Source organism: Populus euphratica, unplaced genomic scaffold (assembly GCF_000495115.2).
Source record: "Populus euphratica unplaced genomic scaffold, PopEup_1.0 scaffold1310.1, whole genome shotgun sequence".
In the NCBI taxonomy this organism is placed as follows: domain Eukaryota; kingdom Viridiplantae; phylum Streptophyta; class Magnoliopsida; order Malpighiales; family Salicaceae; genus Populus; species Populus euphratica.
Window position 1 is genome coordinate 3,823 of NW_011501167.1, and position 24,652 is coordinate 28,474.

The window sequence follows — 24,652 nt, forward strand, 5'->3', positions numbered from 1 at the left end:
CAAAGTAACAACGGTGGCCTAATGGTCGCATTGCCGACTTCGGGGGTGAGGTCCAGCGTACAAACTGGTACCAGGCTTCAGATGGGTTTCGATATTGATGGAAAGCATTTGACATTGTAAAGAAAAACGTACAGTTTAGTTTCGAAGTCGAGAATAGTTATGTTTGATTTCTTTGGTTATGCATGGACGCATGTCCAATGTCCATTGTTAATTTATTGATTGTTTATCATGGTCAGGCCACTAGGAGGCAAATGAATAGATAGGGGACAATAATCAGATGATAAGATATAGAGACTTGTCCTTTTTCGGTTTTTTCCACACAACTCTTGTACCGTTTTTCCACTGTTGCTATTTCCATCGACTTTTACGAAATGTTACCAATGGTGTCGATCCATTGTTCTCAACTAAGAGTTTCAAGCCGACAGCGTTATGGAGTCCAGTGATTAATGAATAAATAGAGAAGGAGATGAAAATATTGGTTCCAAGGGGAAATTCTTAATACTCTTTACAAACGAAGGTTGCTAATAATTTCTTGCGTTTGATTTTTTGGATTACAATTGCAGGTGCTTTTACATATTAAGCACTTGTAATTGCAACAATCCTGTGAGGCCATAGAACGGTCTCAACGGTCAAAGATTTGTAATTTGGTTTTGCATGTAGCATTACTCGGTTTGTGTATCTGACCTTTTGACTTCGCTCTGCCCTTTATTCGTTCTGAAGGCCATAGAACCTGTTGGGACCATGTCGAATTCGTCCCTGGGCACTTCTTTGTGAATTTTTTATTTGTGTATATATGTCAATGCTTTGCACTTTACTTTCAACAAATTGTGCCCTTACTTTTCTTCTTGAGGATATAGAAGATGAATGAATTATAAATTTAGTTTATTTGGGTTTTCATTTAATCTTATTTCAATTCAAAATTTGAAATTATTTGCTAAAGTCACATTAAAGATTTTATATTTAATTTTTAATATACCAAAAATCTTTTAAACCTAAAACTTCCTATGCACATCATTATCTTATGCTGAATTTTTTTAATTTAATTAGAAGAATTTTTTTAATTTAATTAGAAGAATGAAGGTGGTAAAATTTGTATTTATAATATTTTAGTATCATTTAAAACAATTATTTACAATGAAAACTCAAGTTATTAGATAAAGTTTAATGATTGCTTTTATATTATTATTTAACAAATTCTCTTAATTAAAAGCCTTTAGAATTTAAAATTCAGACGAGTTCACATTGCTAAACTTTGATTAATTAGAAGAGTGAATTTAATAGGTTTTAAACTTGAGATCATCATTGTTATTACAGCATGTCAAAAAACCAAACCCATACATGATATATAGATATGATACACTTACAGAGAAATGTTCTTTTAACGTAAATGTATCATATGGTTTTCAAGGCTAAATTTTATGGCGATTTTTTTGTTTGTCTCGTGCTTTTAATTCTCTTGTCATCGAAAATTTAGATTCGGATGAAGCTAAATTCTCTTAATGTACATGTTTTATATGGTAACAGCATGGAGAGGATCCTTGAACGTTATGAAAGATATTCATATGCTGAGAGACAACTTCTTGCAAACGATGATCCCGAAAACCATGTATGTCATCTATCTAATTGCTTTTTCAATTTATAATAAGACTTTTTTCAATAATATTTAATTAATTATCTAATTATACCATAGTTTTTAAATAATATTAGAGCTTTTTATTATAATATTAATAATTATTTTTTGAATAATTATACATAAACCTCATGTGCAAAATGTTTTTAAAATATTGCTCATAAATATTCAATATAAAAAAATATCTATTTTATTTTTTATACATTCACATCTCATGATTTTTTTTATTAAGACTTTCTTTTAAGATTATGATAAGTTTTTATTTTAAAAAAATAATTCTAATACATAAAAACATGTGAATAAAAAAAAAGAGGATTTGTCCATAGAGATACTTCTTCTTCTTCTTTTTTCAAATCATTATAATTTTTTTGAATATTCATTTTAATTGACTTCAGTTTTTATTCAATAAACCATACTACTATTAAAAATATATATGTTTTTGTGAATTTAGAATAAAAATATTTTAAAAAAAAACTTAAATGATTGACTTTCTTACAAATATCCACTTTAATTTACCTTGATCTCTTATAAGAAAAGATGAACTTGCCGTTTTAATATTTGATTAGCTTTAATCACTTTGTACAATCTATTATTTCATTTAATTTTTTATTCATTAGACATTATATTTTTAATTCTCAATGAAAAAAATTCATTATATTAGAAAAGGAATCCAAAACCTTTTCTTTTATAACTAGAAAAAATAAATAAAAAAATCATTAAAACTAGAGTGTGGAATTTTTGGTATGTCTTGGAAGATGAAATAGAATACCAACCTTTTCTTTTTCTATTTTCTATTTTTTTAATTTTTTCTTAATATAACATGGTTATGAAAAAAAAATTTTAAAAAAGAAAAACTAAAGGAGAAAGGGGTTTTATTGTACCCCTCCTTACATGCTATTTACTCAAATATTGTTCTTTTCTTCATATATATATATATATATATATATATAATCTTTTTAATTTCATCCTTCAACACATTAGATTTTTTAAGTATTTGACTTCATGAATTTTTTAAATTTAATTTTTATAAGATTACCTCATACTCATGACTTGATCCATAGATTTGACAAGTTGACTCGAGTTTTTTTTTTAAATTTTTAAATTTATTTTTTTGTCAATTTTATCCTTCAACATTGAATTAATTGAGAATTAGATTTCGTGGTTTATTTCGATCTGCTTTATATTTCATCTTCGTGATTGAGAATGAATATCATCTCTTAACTCAGGTCACGAGTTTTGCAGGCTAACCCTAATTGACTCAAGTTGTTTTTTTTGTGTTTTTTAATTGATTTTTTTAGTTTTTTTTAATTTTAGGTTGATTGAGAATTGTGGTTCATAATTTATTTAAATTTTCTTTCTGTATGGTTATTTCGGTCTCATAACTTGGGTAACATGTTTGAAAAATTGATTTAGGTTATTTTTTAGGGTCTTTTTTTTTAAATAGTTTTTTTTATTGATATCATCTTTTACCATTAGGTTTATTAGAATTAAGTTTTGTAATTTATTTTGATTTGTTTTTTATAGGGTTATCATGATATTATGATTAGGTATGCAAATTGATAAGTTTATCTGAGTTGACTCAAATCAATTTATATGTTATTGTCTCAATGTTAATTTAAAAAATCTCCTTCTTAAATATTTATTTTGAGTTAAACTAAATATGTTTTTTACCAATTATATAAGTTATTATTCAACCCATCAAGGTAACAAAGTTATTTCAAATTAAATTTTATATGGTTATTTTTTTTATTAGAAACATATTAGAAACGTTTAAATATTTTTTTATATTAAAAAATTAATCTAATACGTAGCATAACATGTGATGATGATATAATATATATAAAGAAATGACTTTAGTGTTTCCAGGGTAGCTGGACTTTGGAATATGCGAAGCTCAAAGCTCGGGTAGATGTTCTACAAAAAAACCAAAGGTATGAACTTTTGAAATGAAATGCAAATCATCTAGTAGAACTAATGCTAGTAAGACCAATTTATTACAATTAATTATGTATGTTGGCAGGCATTTCATGGGAGAAGATCTTGATTCCTTGAACATCAAAGAGCTTCAAAACTTGGAGCATCAGATTGATTCAGCACTTAAGCACGTGAGATCAAGAAAGGTAATGTCCGTGCTTGAACTTTTCAATAATTTAGGACCATGTTACTGATCAATGTTGCCATTTCATTTTGCAGAATCAGTTGATGTATGAATCCATTTCAGAGCTACAAAAAAAGGTACGTAATCCTTGGCTGATACTTCTTATTTTAATTTTTTGTTCTCCTAGCAAGTGGAAGGTTGTTTTGATGTTGTGATTGTATAGAATCTTGTTTTTTTCCAGAATTATCATTGTCAATATCTTAAAGGTTGGCTTAATCATTACGTGAATATGCCCCAACCTCACTAATTAGGATTAAATTTTAAAATTATGGGGATGGAATATTAATCATTAAGTGAATATCCTAACTAGTGAATGACTTTTTTTTTTTTTTGAGTAAATTGGTTACTGAATTTATACTTTGCGGGTGATTCCACAAATTTTTCAATGTTGATAAGCGCGGCATGCTTTTATGGGATAACTTTTTGGCTTTCAAATTCATTAAGGATCGAATCTCATAAATAAAACATACTTTTCTGACATAACGAATATTAAATTGATAAATAGCTCCCAATAAAATTAAAACCTTTTTTTTATTCTGACATGTACTCTAATAATGAGAAGTAAATATTTTTTAATTCTTAAACTTTAAATCTTTTACATGCAGACTTCTCAAACTAATAAGATTGGTTTATTTACATTTAAGATATTGTTAGATATTATTAATATTTTGACTTTTTTATTTTTAATGATTAAGACTATTTTATAAATCACACATATTACATTGATTGATTGATTGAAAGTTAAATCTAAATTCTTAACGATATTTATTGCAAACTAGTATTATATATTACGTTAAATAAAAATATAATAAAATTTAAAATAAAATTTAATTATGATCATGAGATCTTATTGTATTATTATTATTATTCTTGTTGTTGTTTTTATTTTGACACTTTACAATTATTATACTATGAATTAATGCAGTTTTTCCTCACGTAGTTTTTTTCCAGTTTCTTTTGTGTTTTTATTTTTTGTAATATTTCTTTTTTCAAAATTATCTTCATTGGTTTTTTTTTAATATTGAGTTGGTTTGAATTTAACTTTGTAATAAAGCTTAATTATATGGGAAAAGCACTGTAGCTTTCTTCATAAAACATTGTGGATTGCTACTGTGTCTCTTCACATGATTTTTTTTATAATTTTTTTAAAATTATTTTCATCAATTGTATTCTTTTAATATTGAGCTATTTGAAAATTACAATTACAACTCATTATAAAAAGGCTAAATTATGTGGAAAAGCATTGTAGCTATCATAAAAAAATACTGTGAATTGCTACAATGTTTTCAACGTGATTTTTTTTTCTTTTTTTGTGTTTTTTTGTTATTTTTTTTAAAATTGTCTCTATTGATTTTTTAAAATATTAAGCTAATTAAGAATTTAGCTTTGTAATTTTTTTTTTTAAAACACTATGAATTATTGCAATATTACATGATACTAAAATTTCTTTTTTAAACTTTTGAAATTTTTAAAGAAGTGCACAGAATCTGCATTGTATTTTTTTTTTGCATTGTTTTATTTTTTTCTTAATTTTCTCTTTTTTTTGTTGTTTTTTTAAATTACTTTTTTTTTTCAAATTTCCTTTGTTTTTTTATTTATTTTTTTAAATTATTTTTTGTTAATTTTACTTCTTAAATATTAAGCTGGTTAAATATTTTTCTTTATTGTTTTTTTAAAAAATACTATAGATTTCTGTGGTGTTTTTCCATATACTTTTTATATTTTATTTTTTTATTTTTCAAAATTATATTTTTTGATTTTTTCAAATGCAATATGGATTATAACAGTGCATTCTTTTTTTTTTTGTATTTTCTTATTTTTTTCCCCAACTTTTCCTTTTTTTTTTCTAAAATTAGATTATTCTTTTTCAACTTTCCTCTTTTTTCTTTTTTATTTATTTTTTTTCAAAATGTTTTTATTAATTTTACTTTTAAATATTGAGCTGATTAAAAATTTTGCTTTATTATTTTTTTTGTTTAAAATATTGTAATTTTCTATAGTATTTTCCTATATAGTTTTTCTATTTTATGTTTTTATTTTTCAAAATTATTATACATAACACTAATAGGGATGGAGGAATCACTATTTCCCCATACCCAATTGCAAAGCGGATTACAACAGTAATTTACAGTGCATTCTTTTTTTTTTTGTATTTTTGTATTTTTTCCCAACTTTTTTCTTTTTGTTGTTTTTTTCTTTCTTTTCCAAAATTACTTCCTTTTTTCTTTCAACTTTCCAATGTTTTCTTCTTTTTCTTTCTCATTTATTTTTTTAAATGATTTTTGTTAATTTTAATTTTTAAATATTGAGCTGGTTAAAACTTTTGCTTTATTATTTTTTTTTAAAATATTGTGGATTTCTGCGATGTTTTTGCACATAATTTTTCTATTTTATTTTTAAAAAAATTATATTTTTTGATTTTTTTTAAATGCATTGTGGATTACAATAGTAATCCATGATGTATTTTTTTTTGTATATTTTTAATTTTTTCCCAACTTTACCCTTTTTTTCTTTTTTTGTTGTTTTTTTCTCTCTTTTTTTTTCCAAAATTACTTCCCTTTTTTTTCAACTTCCCTATGTTTTCAATTTTTTTCATTTTTTTTCAAAATTATTTTGTTAATTTTACTTTGTTATTTTTTCCTTTAAAATATTGTGGGTTTCGCGGTATTTTCCCATATAGTTTTTTTTTATTTTTTTAATATTAAGTGAATTAAGAATTTAGATTTATGATTTTTTTTCTTTTAAACATTGTTGATCGCTATAGTGTTTCTCTGCATGGTTCTTTTTTTTTATTTTTTATGATTTTCTCTAAAAAAATTTTTTTAATATTGAGTTGGTTAAAAACTACAGCTATAATATTTGAGAAAAACACTGTAACTTTCCTCGTAAATTACTATGGATAACTATAGTATTTTTTTCCACATGGTTTTTTTCTAAAATTATCTTTGTCCATTTTATTTTTTAAATATTAAGCTGGTTAAGAATTGCAATTACAAGTAAATATAAGTTTTTCCTAACAAAATACTATGAATTAATGCAGTTTTTCCTCACGTAGTTTTTTTCCAGTTTCTTTTGTGTTTTTATTTTTTGTAATATTTCTTTTTTCAAAATTATCTTCATTGGTTTTTTTTTTAATATTGAGTTGGTTTGAATTTAACTTTGTAATAAAGTTTAATTATATGGGAAAAGCACTGTAGCTTTCTTCATAAAACATTGTGGATTGCTACTATGTCTCTTCACATGATTTTTTTTATAATTTTTTTAAAATTATTTTCATCAATTTTATTCTTTTAATATTGAGCTATTTGAAAATTACAATTACAACTCATTATATAAGTTGGTAGAGAATTTAGCTTTGTATTATTTTTTAATTTTTATTAACAGAAAAGCTAAATCATGTAGTGAAAGCACTGTATCTTTCCTTACAAAATATTGTGGATTGTTACAAATTATTTTGTTCAGTCTTTAAGTTTTTTATCACCAACAAAAACTTTTTTTCGTCCTGAAATATTTGCTTCATCATACCTTTAGTTTCTATTACTTATCTAGCACTAATTTATAATTATAATACTATCAAGTACATTTGTTTTATAAACCCATGATGGCACGTAGGCATGTCATCTTATACACCATAAATAATATCATAAAGTTGAATAAAAAAAATAAGGCTTAAGAATTAATTGGTGAGTCTAGAAAAAGTTAAATCAACAAAAACAAAAACAATTTTTCAAAAAAGAAGCCAATCCTAAAAGTGAGGCTTCTAGACCTTGCAAGCAACGCCAATAGGTCTAAGATTTATATTTTTTTTATATATACATAACTGTGTTAAGCAATCTAAAAAAAATAAAAAAATATATATATAAATGAAGATAAGGTTAGAGTTTTATTGATTCTTATGATCATAATAATCTAAAAAAATAAGTTTAATCTAAATACAAAAATATTATATATAGGCTAAACTAAAATGAAAATAAAAATATTATTCTACCCTTAGTAAATAAAACAAAATAACCATATATTTCTTAACATTTTACCTCAAACTCATGATATGGTAATTACAAACATCTATAGTTTGCCAAGTAGAAAACAAAAATGGAAAATATAATGTGATTTGATAAAGAAATCTACAATTTACAAAGAAGAAGAAATAACAGGTAAAGCAATAATGTTATGCTTAAGATTATAATGAGTAAGATGACAATCGACTTAATATGCTTAGTTTATTCATGAAAAAATGAGTTGTGAACAATCTGAATAGAATTCTGATTGTCACAATGCATAGGAATGAGTGATAAAGGGAAATTTTCATATCTGCAAGCAACTAACGTAACCAAACAATCTCTTTGGTAATAGATATCATAATATGATTTTATGCTTCAATTGAAGATTGAGAAACAATAAATTTTTTCCTACTCTTTTAAGATAATAGAATCATCTAAAAAGATACGAAAACCAGTAGTAAACTTGTGATCTGTGGGATCACTTCCATGATCATCATCAGAGTATGCACGTAACTTTAAAGAAAAAGTGGGTGGAAGTAAAGACTTTGAAAGACTATACCCCGAATATATCATAAAATACAAAGAACAATTGCTTAATGAATGGTAATAGAAGCAATAGACTAACTAATAACATGAACAACATATTCAATATATGGATGAGTAATAGTGAGATATATCAAGCTCTCAATAATAGTATGGTATAAAATAGGATCTGACAAAGGTAAATCATCAAAAAAAGAATACTTTGCATTAACCTTAATACTTACAGTTTTATTATCAGTAAGTCTAGCCTACTAAAAAATACCTGTAAAATATTTTGACTGAGAAAGTAGAAAACCTCTAGATGAGTAGGCTACCTCAATACCCAATAAATGTTAATGAGTAGGTTGCATCAATATATAAAGATATAATGGTACAACTTACATCAATACATTTAACAAAAAGAGTAGAGTCATGATTACTAAAAACAAATCTTGAGGAGATCACAATAGAAAATTTCTTAAATCAAGCACGAAATGCTTGTGTGAGACATATAACGTTTTCTTGAGCTTGCAAACATACCTAGAGTCATGTAAAATACTAAGAAGGGATGTCATATAACATTTTTCTTAAAGATCTTCATTCAAGAAGACATTTTTAATATCAAATTAATAGATATGCCACTAACAAAACTACTATAATAAGAGTACAAACAGTTGTTATTTTTACAACAGAAGCAAATGTCTCCTCTCCATATCGTATTATTGAAAGTATCTAACTTTGTATCGCTCAATAGATCTATCAAAATTAATCTTGATCTTATACACCTAACGACAACCAATAACACTCTTATTAGAAGGTAAAGGAACCAAATCCTAAATATATATCTTGTGCAAAGCAGAAAGTTCCTCATCCATAGCTTGTTGCTAAAGAAGATTAAGAATTGTTTTTTTTTTTTATATATAGGAAGATGGTTCAAAGAGATAATGAATAAAAGATAAAAAAAAATATAAGATGAAGAATAACAAGAATAGACAAAATTTAGTAACTTTATGAACTTACAAATGTATATGGATTGACGTAGAGGTGGATCCATGATTTCAAACAAAGCTTAACGGACTACGAAAAAAAAGAGCTTAAGGTATACTAGAGAGTAAAGTATCGGTACTTGCAAAATGATTAGTATGAATTGATCGAACATGAGAAGAGGTATGTGAAGTATTAGGAATATGAGATGATAAACTATTTAAATTCTTAGAAAAAAGGATCTATACAAATAAGATTACATTTAGTCAAGCTATGAGTAATAGATGGAATAAAAAGAAAAGTATATGATCGAGAAAGACAACATGACGGTTTTTGAGTTATGGGATCAAAACAACAATACCTCTTTTTACGTTCACCAAAACCTAGAAAGATACAAATAACATGTTGAGAGGACAACTTATTACGTTTTACATGAGGATGAAAAACAAAACAAGTACAACTAAAAATTCTAAAGAATGAATAATTAGGGGCATGCCCATATAACTTTTTGAAATGAGAAAAACCTGAAATATGAGAAGATGAAATTGTATTAATCAAAACTCCAACAATAAAAACAACTTATCTCAAAAACATACTAGGAACAAAAGTAGACAATAAGAGAGAACGAGTAGTTTTAACAATGTGCGTGTGTTTTTTTTATCAACACTATTTTGCTTAGGAATATCTACACACAAAGTTTGGTAAATGGTTCTATCTAAGACAAACAACTCATAAAATTTATTAGAGATGTATTCTCTACCCAAATCATACCTAAAAAATTTGATAACAGTAGAATGCTAAGTTTTGACAAGAGTTTAAAAGGCTGTATATATATCAAAAAATTTAGAACAATGTTTCATTAAATAAACCAAACAATAACGAGTATGATAATCAATAAAAAAAACATAATATCGAGACCTTTTTTTATGGTAATAGAAGAAAATCCTCATACATTAGAATGAATCAAATCAGATAGAAAAGAAACATAAATACTTCGCTTAACAAGTAAGGCAGAAAATTTTATCAATTTACATCCACTATAATCAAAAATATCATAAGTTTGTAATTTTTTTATAGCTCATATGGATGCCAAAAATATCAAACAAGAAGACAAAATATAACCTAAACAAGAATGCCATAAATAAAAACTAGAAAAACTCAAACGAAAAGAAAATAAATTAACACTAGTAGTAGCAACAATAGAACTAAAACTTTTAACTTATCCAAAATATATAGTCCCTTCTTTATACGGTCTGTCTTAATTAGCTTCTGAGACTACGAATCCTGTACACAACAAAAAAAAAGGGAAAAGAAGACTTAATAATTATTATATTTACATGACCAACGAACAAAAACAAGATTCAATGTGAGTTTTAGAATAAGATAAAAATCAAGAGGAGACAAGTGAGCTATAACATCAAAACCACACTCGCTAAGGGCGAAAGGGACATAAGCAAATGATGAAGAATCTAAAGACATGATGTGAAGCACCATAATTCAAGACCCATTCAAAATGTGATATACCTAGAGAATTATCAGGCACCTAACTTACAATAAAAAAAAAGGACATAACTTGTGGCTGTAAGGAGAGAAACTTTTAAAATTACTCAACAAAAGTACTAGAATCGTTGAAAGGACTTGATGAAACTATTGTTGTTGTATTGCGCTATGATGGGTTTTAGCTTTAAGGTAGTTTATGAGCATTCGATTGTGACTGGTTGTCAGACTTTCAAGCTTGATTCTGCTGTCTCAATTTGAAACCCCAAGCCTTCAAATGATCTTTCTTCTTACAAAAACTATACTCGTCGAGGCAACTCTTTTGTAAGGCTTATTCTAATTATTAGAGAATGATTTAGAAGGTACTACTAGCATATAAAGATTAAAAGTAGAAAGAATTCTCTTTTCAGAATAAGATTGAAGATATATTTTTTCAGTCAATAATTCACTGACAACTAAATCAATAGAAGGCAATGAAGAAGATGCAAAATTGAACATTTAAGTCCTTTATAATCACTTTGAAATGCCATTAAAAATTGTACCAATCATTAATGCTTTCTATGAGCAATATAGGTATTATATGCCTTTAATTCTATCAATTCTATAAGAGCCAATTGATCCAAAATATTTTTCATAGTAGAATAAAAATCTTCAATGCTCATATTTATTTGGTGAAGAACTAGAATGTCATTCTTTAATTAATACTACTTTTCAAACTTTGGTTGCGTAATTAACCTTTGCAGATGATCTCAAGCTTCGTTTGTTATCTCATACTTTACAAACTGTGTACTTATGAAATACTCAATAGAATTATTAATCCCAATAATAATTTTTACATTGTTTGCTTCTCAAACATCTATCAAAGTAACATAACCCTCACCAATATTCATGGGTATTACAAATGTTGCATTAATATAACTCTACATCTTTGTACCCATAAAAAAATTTCTTATCACATAACTCCAATACAAATAATTTTTTTCCATTCAACCTCACATACATATGAAAGTGAATCATCTTTTATAATAGCTATAATAATAATAAAAAAAAAACACAAAAGAAAAAAAAATATTAGATTGTAGAATCGAACAAATATCTTCTAAAACTAAAAAAAGAAAGGTGTGTTCGAAATTAAGTTTTATTCTATAAAACCATATTCTGATACTATATTAAACAATAAAAAAATAAAGAAAAATATAAAAATAAGAGAGGAGAAGTCTAGAGTTTTATTGATACTATATGATCATAATAAAACAAAAGAATAGGTTTAATCTAAATACAAAAAGATTAGATAAAGGCTAAACTAAAAAGAAAATAAAAATATTATTCTATTTTTAATAAATAAAATGAAATAACCCCATATTTCTTAACAAAATGAATCAAGCCTAGTCAATTTTTGTTTTTTGTTTTTTCAACACCTGCATTTTGAAAACATTGATGTCCAAAAAAAAAAAAACTTAAATATAATCCTTCTAAACCTCTTTAATTCTATTTCTACTGTAAAAGGAATGAAATCAAAATTTAAAGAGTTTTTCAAGGCAACCAATAAACTTGAATTGTCATGACTATCCCATTGACATTATTTTTTTACCAAACGCCTAAAAGGTTATCTCGGTCGACTTCTTGCTCCTTTGTTTCTTGTTTCTCAATTTCGCACCCACAGTAGGAATGAACTTTAGGAACTAGAATAGAATGAAAAAATAAAAAGTTATTATTAAAAATAAATTTTAAAAAATAAAAAATATTATTTTAATATATTTTTAAATAAAAAATATTTTAAAAAATAATCTCTAACATACTCCTAAATAAAAATTTAATCTATGACAAAATAATTACCTCATCCTAAAATTTACATAAACATAATTTTTGTATTATTCTTTGATTAGATTTTTTTCAACATTGCGGTTTAGTCATGGTTGGTTGTGATTTTTTTTTTTAATTTTTTCTTGGTATTTTAAATTATTTTAATATAAAAATAATTTAAAATTTTAAAAATATTATTTTAATATATTACATTTTAAAAAATAATTTTTATTACATTCTCAAAAATATAATTATATTAATATAATAAAAATTTTAAAAATTATTTTTTAGCTCAAATCTCTAGCTAGCTTGATTGCCTACAACTGACATGAACAAGATAGCATATGCAGGCAAACTAGGGCTTGGCCTAGCGGTGGAAGGGGCTTGTCTCCTTCCACTGCACTTGGGTTCGAGTACTAGCGTGCACGCCTGTTACCCCGTGGTGCCTTACATGCCTACTGAATTTACAGGATATTTAACATGCCTACTGGGTTTACAGGGTATTTAATGGGCCGTGGGGATTAATCGTGGTGCGCGCAAGCTGGCCGAACACCCCACGCAAATTAAAAAAAAAAGAAGAAGAAGATAGCATATGCAGTGAAAGGCTATTGAATTTTGAATTTGTTGTCAGAAACCTAGCTGGAAGCCTATACTTTTTTTCCATGGTGTCAACAGCTATATAACCTCTAATTTAATAATTTATTTGTTTTTATATTTTAAAAATATTTTTAAGAATTTTAATTTTTTTAAATTAATATATTTTTAATATTTTTAGATTATTTTAAATAATAATATCAAAAATATATATTTTTTAAAATTAATATATTTTTAGGATTAGAAGAAAACTACTTCGATATCAGTATGTAATGATTAAAAAGATATTCTTTTTTGTTTGTAGCTGTGGAATTGCTTGTGCATACTTTACTTTTTGGTTGATGTGGTCGATGATATGGAAGTATTATATTCTTTTCGTATGGTCCTGAATTGTGTATTTAATATTTTAATTTCCAACAATCTGATGGCTTCTCTTTTACCCCTTTTCATTTGAATAATAAACTAGAACATTACCTGTTGAATATTTTATTTTAAAGTCTCGTTCATCATAAAGAATAAAGCTTCATGGTGAATAATACAAGTTTTAGATTGATAATTGTCGATATTTATTTTATAGTTATAAGTTTTACTTTCATTTGTGAGAGACCAATACGACACGAAGATGAGAGAAAACTATAATAAAATATTTAAACCTACTCTTCAAATATCATGAAGATATTGTTATAGTCTTGATTTTAAACCAAAGCTATATATAGTTGGACAGTAATTTTTAAGATTTGTCTGTTCTTCATCATAAAGAGTAAAGTTTGATAATAAATGATAGGAGTTTTAGTTTGATGAAAGGATAATTGTCAATATTTATTCTATGGTTTTAAGGAATATTTACATCTAGTCAATCTCTTGAATAAATTTTTAAGCTAACCAAAAATATATATATCCTCGAACTATTATTCTAGTCTTAATTTTAATCAAAAAACATTGGGTTAAAGAAACTATTTACAAAATAGCATGGTTTGAGGTTAGTTTTGAGTTAGGATTAATTTGAAATTTATTCATAGTTAACTTGGAGTTAAAAAAGTTTTGGTTTCAATTGAGATTTAATTTGGAGTTTGGTAAAAAACATAATTAATATTCTCATGTTTTATTTAAAGATATAAATATGAATCATAATTTTAATTTAAAAACACGATTATCAATGTATTTTTTACTAACTGTGTTATTTACCCAAAGTTTTCTTCTTTATGCTGTTTTGCCAAAGGGTAACTACAAAGGAAAATTTGTTCTTCTTTATGCTGTTTTGCCAAAGGGTGTTTACAAAGGAAAATTTGTGAATGTAACATTGTTGTAGCTTATATATTTTTCGAAACTGTGATGCCAAAGAGCTTAAAATTTCTTGTTTTCAATATAAAATTTACAAAATTACAGTTTATCTATGTATTCAATTGAAAAAAAATCAAATTAGATGAAAATATATATATTTTTATATATAATAAATATAAATCTACACCATTTTTTCTGTGAAAAATCTTCCAACCAGACATGGGTTATATGATTGGGTTCTCTCCTCAGCCCTAACTCCCTCTAGCACAAGGTCCTCCTTTTCTTCCATAAGAAAAAGGTTTCCAAAACTTGTCTCCATGAAATCATATTTCTAATTTAAAATTATTTTGATTTATTTTTATCATAAGATGCTCAATGAACTCATAGTCTTCTTCTCTATGCAAAAGCTTGTTTAGCTAAAGAATCTGCTACTAAGTTGCCGTTTTCTAAGAACATGTATGAAGTAAACATGATGCAGCTGCCTAAGTAGAGCATTGATACGATTGAAAATACTCATGGCCGATCCTCTTGTCTCTCAAATATCCCAGCTGATAGCATTAAGTTAATCAAATTCAATGATTAATCTTGTCTAACTTGTTTCAGTGGATTTCGCTCTATTCTCCAACGCTGTTAACTTGTATATATTTTATTTTCAATTTGATGGTTGTACAAAATTATAGGATTGTGTAATTAATCATAGAGACCGTTTATCCCTTCTCCTTTACAGGACAAGGCGCTCCAGGAGCAAAACAACATGCTTGCAAAGAAGGTGAGAATCTTTTTAACAAGAGTTCTAATTTTTTTTTCTTATAATAAAATGTTTAGACTTTTATTAGTTTTTTAACTTTATAAACCTTAAACCATCAAGTAAATGTTTGTTTAGTTTCCGTTGAGTTACGATTGAATACATGGCATATAAGTGAAAAAATATAAATATCATTCATTAAATACTAAGTTTGCTCTCTATAAATTACTAATTTAAATTTTATAAATTTTAAAGTTATTAAAGACTTATATAATTATTAACTTTAGGATTTATGAAATTAGTTACTAATTTAAATTTTATAAATTTTAAAGCTATTAAAGACTTATATAATTGTTAACTTTAGGATTTATGAAATTAATCGAAATACATACAGACTGACCTAAATATCCACATTAATCTAAAAAAATTCAAGACCTTTAATGATCTAGTTTTTTTTCTTTCATGGGTACCAATTTTCCAAAAAAAAAAAAACCTCTTCTCTCTCATCCACCACATACTTTCATCAATTTAATTTTTTTTTTATTGTTATTAATTGGAACAATAAGATAATTTAATTGTAAAGGTATTGATATTTTGTTTAGGGGAAAAAGAGTGAAAAAAGGATGACATAAATAATGTGGGTCCTATATCTTCTTAAGATGTTATCGCCTAATAAAAAAAAACCTCAAAATGGATATTTTTTTGATTTTTTTTTAAATTAAAAGTATCATTTTGAATAAATAAAAGTAAAAGAAATTTGATTGCACATTAATTCAATTGAGACATCATTGTATGATACAAGAAAGTTTTATTTAGAGTTTTTTTAGGATCTAACACAATAAATATTTTTGATAAAACAACACAAGCCAAAAAATATTTAAAGATATAGTATACTGAATCGAGTTGTACTAAAGAATCCATGTCTAGACAATAAAAAAAACACAATAAATTTGTAACTCATACCTAATAAATTTATTGTGAAATGTTTAGCCTCACATCATCTAACATGACAAATCACAAATTTAGTATATTTTTTGTATTCAATTTATATAAATAACATGTTGATTAGAATCAATTTTATTTTATTATTAACTAGAACAAAATGGATAGCAGCATCAAAGTGACAATGTACAACATATTATTACCCCAACTCTCTAAACATTCAATATAAATATGCTCTCAAAACCAAAACTATATTAATTAACATTGACAGTTAGTATTTAAAATAATTATTCATAGAAAAAGTAGACACCTAACAATATGTTTTATTTAGACACATAACTTTACATTGTTTTTAGTAGATGTAAGCATGTCCCCTCCTAGCTATAATTCAGAATGATCCAAAAGTTCTTAAGCTATGTTAGAAAGAACACCAACACTACATTGTATGTAGTAATCTAAAAAATAAAACTACCAAATATATGTATTATGTATGCCTAAGCATACATAACTAACTAGTCTTCTATCACATTTATTGAGCAGTCTAAAAATTTATGTTTAATTATATCAATTTAATACAATTGACCTTGTAAGTATTGGTTAGGATACTCCTCCTAATAAATGATTATATAAAATATATTTGATAATTGGCCCTCAATTGCTTGTTATTTGGGCCCCATCTATTAGAAGGTCAATCAACATAATAACATCCTTTAGTATGGGTGTGTCTCACTCCTCCATCGCTCTATCAAAATTGCAATCAATACATGATTAAGATGTATATACACATCTAACTAGTCTTATAAAAACTTGCTTTAATAACAAATAGATGAACACACTCGTGTAACTCTATCAATATATGTTGTTAAGGTATTACAGGATTATCATTATGAAAATTAAGAAATTTAGTTATTTAAATAGTTAAAATTTAGTTAATAAAATATCAATTAAAATAGTTTAAAAATGTTATTAAAATATAGATCTAACCTCTCAATTTCAAATATCATTGGAACAATGTTGATTATATATATATATATATATATATATATATATATATAACTGACCTATAATTTAAACCTGTCTCAATAACCAAGTGATCTTATTTGTTGACTCTTCTAGAAATAGTGGAACCTCTTCTAGTCTAAACCATAGCTCTCTGGAGATCTTGTAACAAAACATTATTAGAATTGTATTACAATTGAACATTAATATAGTTGAATTAAAAATAATAATCATAGTTTACATAGTTTAAAACAAATACGGCTATTAATATGTATTGTCTAATTTCACAAGTGAATTTTCTAGTTGGATATCCATATATATTTGGACCAGTATATGCATGCCAAATGGCATGTCAAGCAAGGATTGAGGACTATGTGTATTTTGGTACGACAAGTTGGAGTTAAAATCATCAACAAATTACACATTTTCTAAAGTGCAACATACAATAAAGTTTGAACATGGTCGAGCATTTACTATAGGTACAAGTTGCTTTATTGATGTTAATTGTTTTTCAAAATTCTTTTGTGACACTAGCTATTGATGATATCTTAAACTAAAATAACCCTATTGCAAGATCATATAAAGTTGCCATGTGTGAAGTTGCTATATTAGCAAGCAATTCATATAAGACTCTTGGCGGTCATAATACATCACGACTTAAAAATTCTACAACTTCGGCTCTACACTCTACAAAACATTTATTACATCTGAAAAAGGTTATATCCATTACACTATAGTTGATATAGGCATGTCATTGACAATTCCTAAAATATTATTAAAAACTTCTAACAAATTCATCATCATATTGCTATAACAACGATTACCAAAATCATATGAGAGTGTCCATTTTTTTTTTTAATTCAACTTTTAGCCATGCTCTGATTACATCATCAGTCTCCACTAGATCATCATATAAAATGTCAAACTCTTTGTCTTCAAGGATTTTTACACATTTTATGCAACATATTTTTCAAGGCAATATTTTTGAACCCGGTGTTGAAGTTATGAACAAAGTATCATGAATAGTATCGATGATATGCAATAAGTTCAGGAAAAATCTGAGTTATGAAATTCTTAATTGCTGCATGTCTATGTGATTAACACACAACTCAGTGTGATAACTAATTAAATATTGACAAAGCGAATCTAAAAATCAACTTCAATTATTATTTATCTCTTTTTTAATAATAGCAAAACACAATGGATAAACTCTATTAATCGCATTATAAACAATTGCAACAACTTTGCATTGTACTTGCTTTAAAAGTGAGTTCCGTCAATTCTAATACAAGGATGAAGGATGCACTAAATGCCTAAAATGTTGTCCTAAATATTTTCTTATTGCTATTAACAATTTTATAGTTCCAAGTGAAAATTATTCTCGAATTTTAATCTTTTATGGCTAGTAGCATTCTAGTCATGTCTTGAAATGACTCTTTGTGTATACTAAATAAACGCTATAATGTTTTTTGCTTAGTTATTCATGTCTTTCAATGTAAGACGTCATGTTCACAATTCCTCTCCACATTACCTTGAATCGATGCAATACTCATACTTATATCTCTTTTCACAATTATCAATATCACCTTAGCAATAAGATTTGAGTTAATCTGATGATAATGTTGCAAAACAAAAGGGTTTCAACATGTGTGCGACCCTTTTAATTTTGGTATTTTCCATGAATTAGACTTTTAGTGATATCCTCTACTCAAATACCATCTACATCTTGGTTCCTAAATGCATTACAACTGATCATAAGTTTTAGTTGAACAATAAACCTTGAATTGCAATGAAATCTTGATATGCCACCGCTTAACTATAATAACACATTTAGATTTGTCTATGAATTTTTGTCCAACCTCCAATTCATCAACTGATAAGCCTGAATGCTTACGAATGTTAGCCCAATTATTTCATTCATATTGGTTATGCCCACTTACAACCTTAAATTGGGAAAGAGGCTCTATATATTGATTTATAGGCTCAACTAACTCAGCATCCCTATATTCCTTATCTTTTTCCCAAACCTCAACTTTATCAATATGATAATCATCTTTATTGTCACATGGTTCGGATTCTCTATAGCAATATACAACAAATATCATACCTAACTGAGGTTCTATATTAATTTCTTAAATTGATATTTTTCTTTTTGCATTACCACCTAACGAATATGAGTTAAGAGTTACTTGAAACCTAGGTCAACTCCATACTATAAGAGCTTCCTTGTCTAGTTCGAGTATTCAAGTAGAGCTCTAGCATATTAATCCTACTAATGCTTAAAATCCAGACATTGAATTCACACTACCATCACTACAAATCGATACATCGATATAATAAGCTTGACTAATCCTAGTTTGCAACATCTTCCAAGAAATTTCAACTTTTATTTCAAGCATATTCTAGCCAAGTAAATCACATAATATTCTAAATTGAGACATCTAATGTAACAACTAAGAACTCATGACTTCCTCCATTATAGATGATACCATTGTTGGTATTGATAATAGTACCATCATGGAAGCATAGTATTCTAAAATTACCAAAAAATTTATCAAACAACACAACAAAACCTAATTTATTAATATCGTGAGGTTAATCAAGGTCCATGAATTTATCAATAAAACCATAATGGTAACATAATTAACAAATTAGTTTGTGAAAGCCTAAATTAATCCAATTTCACTATCATAACAAAATTATTAACTCAACTCTTGTGTTTCATAGCTAATTATCTTAAAGTCTTTAATTTTAAACCCTAAAATTTTTCAAATCAAGATTAACATATATTAACATAAATTATATCAAATTGACAAAGGACAATTGTTGAATATACCTCTAAGTCTAGAATGTAGGTGGTGGTGGTAATTGATGGTGGTAGTTTTGGCTAAAAATAGCGTGATCTATGATGGAGAGAGTGGAGTGGTGATCTCATCATGTTTTGAATGTGTTTCATGATAAGGAAAAAGAGAGAGAAAGCTTGTTTATGGTTGGGAAAGGGAAGGGGAAGGGGCAACAATTTAAGGGTAGGGGTGAGGGGTTGAGAAAGAGAGAGGAAGAAAAGGGCTATAAGTTTTAATTTTGTATGGTGTCGCAAATGACATGCGAATTACAAGTTGCACATGTCAATTGTGACATAAAATTTACAGACATCATTTGCAGCTTCATACAAAATTAAAGCTTAAACCATTAAATCTCAATTGTGATATGAGAGTCTTAGATATCATTTGTAATGGTGAGTCATACTTGTCATTTACGACTTACTAAAATATATTATATTTCTAAATATTTTTTTTCGTTGTGTTACTTTATCTTGTTTTTCTTTAACTATGCTAAAAATAAAATTATATTAGTGCCATACATAGTCTTATAAAAGGTTTCTTTCTACCTTATTTATTTAGCACAATCATTCAGTTATTATTGATTGACTATCAATCACCATTAAAGTTTTAAAATAAAAAGTTTTCGTGGAATTTGTTGGTATGGAATGTTATCATTTTTTCAATAGCGTGTTCAGAAAAGATAATCCCTTTTCCAAAAAGCAATTTGCTCCTACCACTTCATTTAGGTCGCTTTTGGCGCATCTCATTTTTGGAATCGAAATTAGGTCAAGGAAAAGGAGAAGGCAATAATAGCTCAACAAGCACCATGGGAGCAGCAAAATCCTGACCTGGATTCGCCCACAATTCTTCGGCCACAACCAATGCAGCCCTTAAACATAAGGTTATTCTCTCTCTCTCAAGTGCATGTACTTGTACATAACACACTTGAACTACTGTGTTTCATAGAAAATATACAGTAAAATGTAATATGAGATGCATGTATAATTGTTCTACAATACCTTGAAGCACGCTACGTTTCTGCCTCATCTCCGTGCGTGGTAAGAAACTAAAGCAGTATATGTCGTATCATACAATGCAGTAGCAGCCACCTGGCGACGGGAATTGAGGAAGAACCCACTCCAATCCAAAATCGAGCCAACGCACTGTTGCCTGCTTGGATGCTTCGCTACCTCAACGAATAAAAGAATCAAATCAACTCCTTGTTGCGCTGTTTTGTACACACCAAGACGTGGGGGTATGGAAATGTAAATCCATTTTCAGTCTGATGAAGTGAAAATGTTGGATCTGTTGCTTGATACTTGGGAATTATCTAGCAGTTCCTTGATAGACTCTATGTATCTATAATTGTAATGTATCACTAAATTGCTTGTGTAATAAAATCCATTAATAGAAAGACCAACTGCAATGTACTATGGACGTTGGACGTAAGAAAGTGAACCATTCTTTATATTGGCATGTGTTGATTGCAGGTGTTAATCTCTCTTCTGATCAATACTAGGCATGTCGACGTGCTTCTTTATTGTGAAGAAATGATGATATTAAGCTTCCGATTACCCTCTTTACTGGGGGTAATTCTGATCGGTTTAAAAAGGCTTCACAAATCTCATCCAACTGTCGCCTAGCAGCAGTTTCTAAATGCCCGTCTCTAATACGGAGACCAACTCGGTCGTTCTCTCATTAGGATCCTCACGGTTTCTAAGCTAAAATTTTCAACCATTTTCAACCTCTTTCTGTAAGATTTTATTAAAAACAGTTAATTATAATTTAATCATTATATAAATTAAATCCAATAATATAAATTATAATTAAATACTCTATCACTCACCTCATGCAAAATTAAATTTAAATTTTAACATAAAACTATTTAATTTTACACTATTAAATATAACTATTAACTTGATCATCGGATTAAACTGAAACTTTTATTTAAGTTTTTTATACATTATCCTATGTTAAGGTAAAATTTCAGATTAATAGAAATTCAGAAAGGTTTTGTGATATATATCCAAATAAATTGTATGAATTTTATTATTTATTTATTTTTATTTGTGTACTTTATATTTGATAGAATTCTTTTTTCTATAAGGCTGTGACAACTTATTTTAAAAATTTTTAAATTTTATAAGGATCTTTAATGGATTGCAACATAATTTTCAAGTGTGGTAAAGATTTATTAATGTTCCAAAATATTTTTTTTAAGAATTTCTTATTAATTCTAGCTATCCTAAAAAAAAATTAATGGTATTTAATAACATATTGAAGAGGAGTTTTTTAATTTTATTTTACAAGAATTCTTTATTCATCCAATTACACAAGGTAAAATGATTGATGATATTTAATAATATATTGATTAACTTATTTTGAGAAGTTTCCTACTCTTACATGTAAACTTAAAGGAAGGCATCATGCATTTTCATGTGTGGAATATGGAGAGGCAAACCCAAGTGGCTGGGCTGAGAGAATAAAGTGCTACCCACCATATCACAAAATATATCGCCTGAGCACACGTAAACACTTTAACCTGCTATTGTTTTTTATGGTTTTACTTCTACTATCACACAATCGATCTGAGGTGAGTTTCCTAAATTGTGAAGGGCTTCGTGTATAATATTATTTTATGTGTAAAGGTCTTGTAATTATATTATACAAGTTTGTAAGAAAAATATCATGTTGATACAATTAATTTTAGGCAGAAAAAAAGTAATAATACCAGAGGTTGAAGAGTATTTGATTTCTTAATTTGATAACTTTATTTCCTTTCTTTGTTGCTTAAATAGGCCAACAAGCATTACAACTGATAAGACAAGAAAATAGCAATAAAATAGAAAATTCTAATAGAGTGGCTACTGAAAATATGAAGCATCATACTAACAGCCTTTATTTATTTGATTGATTCTAATGTAATAAACACATCATCCAATAAATACTGCAATAATCCTTCTAACTTGGTCCAACCCTACATGTACCTCAAGGCCACCAGGTCTAATTCATATCACATGAACATCACCCTAGAAACAATGACTGATTACCTTCCCACATTTTTATTGTACAAATCACTGAAGCTAATTATTTTGGAAGGAGTACTTTATGATGTAAGGTTATAATAATCATTATCTTAAATCAACTCCTAAGTCCTCTAATAACATCAAGTATTTGTATAAAGAATCTTGTATTGTTTGTCCTCTAATAACATCAAGTATTTGTATATAGAATCTTGTATTGTTTATATATTCCTAATCATAATAAAATTAAGGTTAAGAATGTCACACCAACACAACACATTGAAATCTTTAAAATTGAAAAAAAATTAAAAAAATTATGTTACCATCTAATAATTAAAAAAAATACTAATAATCTTAAAACATGTACTAAATCCACAGATTCAAGTTAGGGATTAGTATCTAAAGGAAGAACCACACCACTCTTACTATATTTTTCAAATGAAATATTACATTGCTATGTGTTTTCTTGTAAATCTATTCAACACATGTCATTAATTATCTAATTATTTTTTGAGCTTATTTGTGATATATTTCTAATTATTTGATAAAAATTCAACATTAATCTCTAAAAATTAGAGACTTATCGATTACATCATTTATGAAACATTTGGCTTGCATCCCTAAAAAATAAAAACTCATCGATTAGGCCATACCATGAAAATTTTGATGTTCATGCCTAAAACTAAAAGACTTGTTAATTTAATTATTTGTGAAACAAATATTGAATTCATACGGATGGTATGAAAACGGCTTAGGCTTGACTCTTTTAATCATATCCAAAATGAGCCCAAACAACATAACTTAAACTCACTAGACTATTGTGGGTCGCTTTGACCCAACTTATGTCTACTTGTTACAATAGGAATGTTGTCAAACATAAAAATTATCAAAATATATTTACAAATAAACATGAAAATGTAACATTCCATATATATATATATATATTATCATTTTGAAAGTGACTCCGCTGATAGAATATTTGTTTATTGTATTATGAAAAAATAATATCGAAAAGGTATTGACTAAAACACCTTACAACCTATCAATTCATGTTCAAATTTAATGAAATAATTTCTTTTCAGAACAAAACTGCTATTATATATATATATATATATATATGTTTTCCTTTTGTTTTATTTAAAAACACTCTTATAATATTTTTTTGAAAATGCATTGAACACATTCAAGATGCATATTCACACAAAAAACACATCATGCCAGAAAATTAAACACATAAAAAAATAAAATGCTCACACATAATTTAAAAATTAAAAATAAAAATAAAATCAACACATACATTTCACAATTCAAAAATAACATTAACTGACACGATCAAAAGTTTGATATCTTCTCCTAAGTGCAGGAGTATCGAAGTAATAAATAACCCGGTAAGACCAGGGTCGAACTACAGAGAGGTTAATTGTATAAATCATAAATAACAATAATACAACAATAACAACAACAACAACAACAACAACAATCACAACAACAATAACAACAACAATAATAATAAAGAAGAAGAAATTGATGAGAACTTTGAGATGAAAGATTAACGTTAGGAGTAAATAATGATAACAGTAAATGTCAAGGTTAGAGTTCCACTAATGGTATGTCAAACAAGTATACTATAAACTCTTATTATTCAATTGGA

The 24,652-nt window shown here is 26.7% G+C and overlaps 1 protein-coding gene across 3 annotated transcripts in view; it reads left to right on the top strand.

Moving 5' to 3' along the window:
* Positions 1 to 21,475, top strand: part of LOC105117356 (truncated transcription factor CAULIFLOWER A-like) — a 23,172-nt gene extending 1,697 nt beyond the window's left edge. The window contains exons 2-8 of one of the 3 annotated variants that reach the window (XM_011014995.1): positions 1,525 to 1,606; positions 3,488 to 3,561; positions 3,651 to 3,750; positions 3,824 to 3,865; positions 15,198 to 15,239; positions 20,764 to 20,879; positions 21,078 to 21,475. In XM_011014995.1, the coding sequence (XP_011013297.1) occupies positions 1,525 to 1,606; positions 3,488 to 3,561; positions 3,651 to 3,750; positions 3,824 to 3,865; positions 15,198 to 15,239; positions 20,764 to 20,879; positions 21,078 to 21,180 (559 nt within the window). In that variant the 3' untranslated portion in view covers positions 21,181 to 21,475. The remainder of the gene's footprint in view (positions 1 to 1,524; positions 1,607 to 3,487; positions 3,562 to 3,650; positions 3,751 to 3,823; positions 3,866 to 15,197; positions 15,240 to 20,763; positions 20,880 to 21,077) is intronic. The other 2 variants (XM_011014996.1, XM_011014997.1) reach the window with 2 other exon arrangements.
* Positions 21,476 to 24,652: the final 3,177 nt, after the last annotated feature.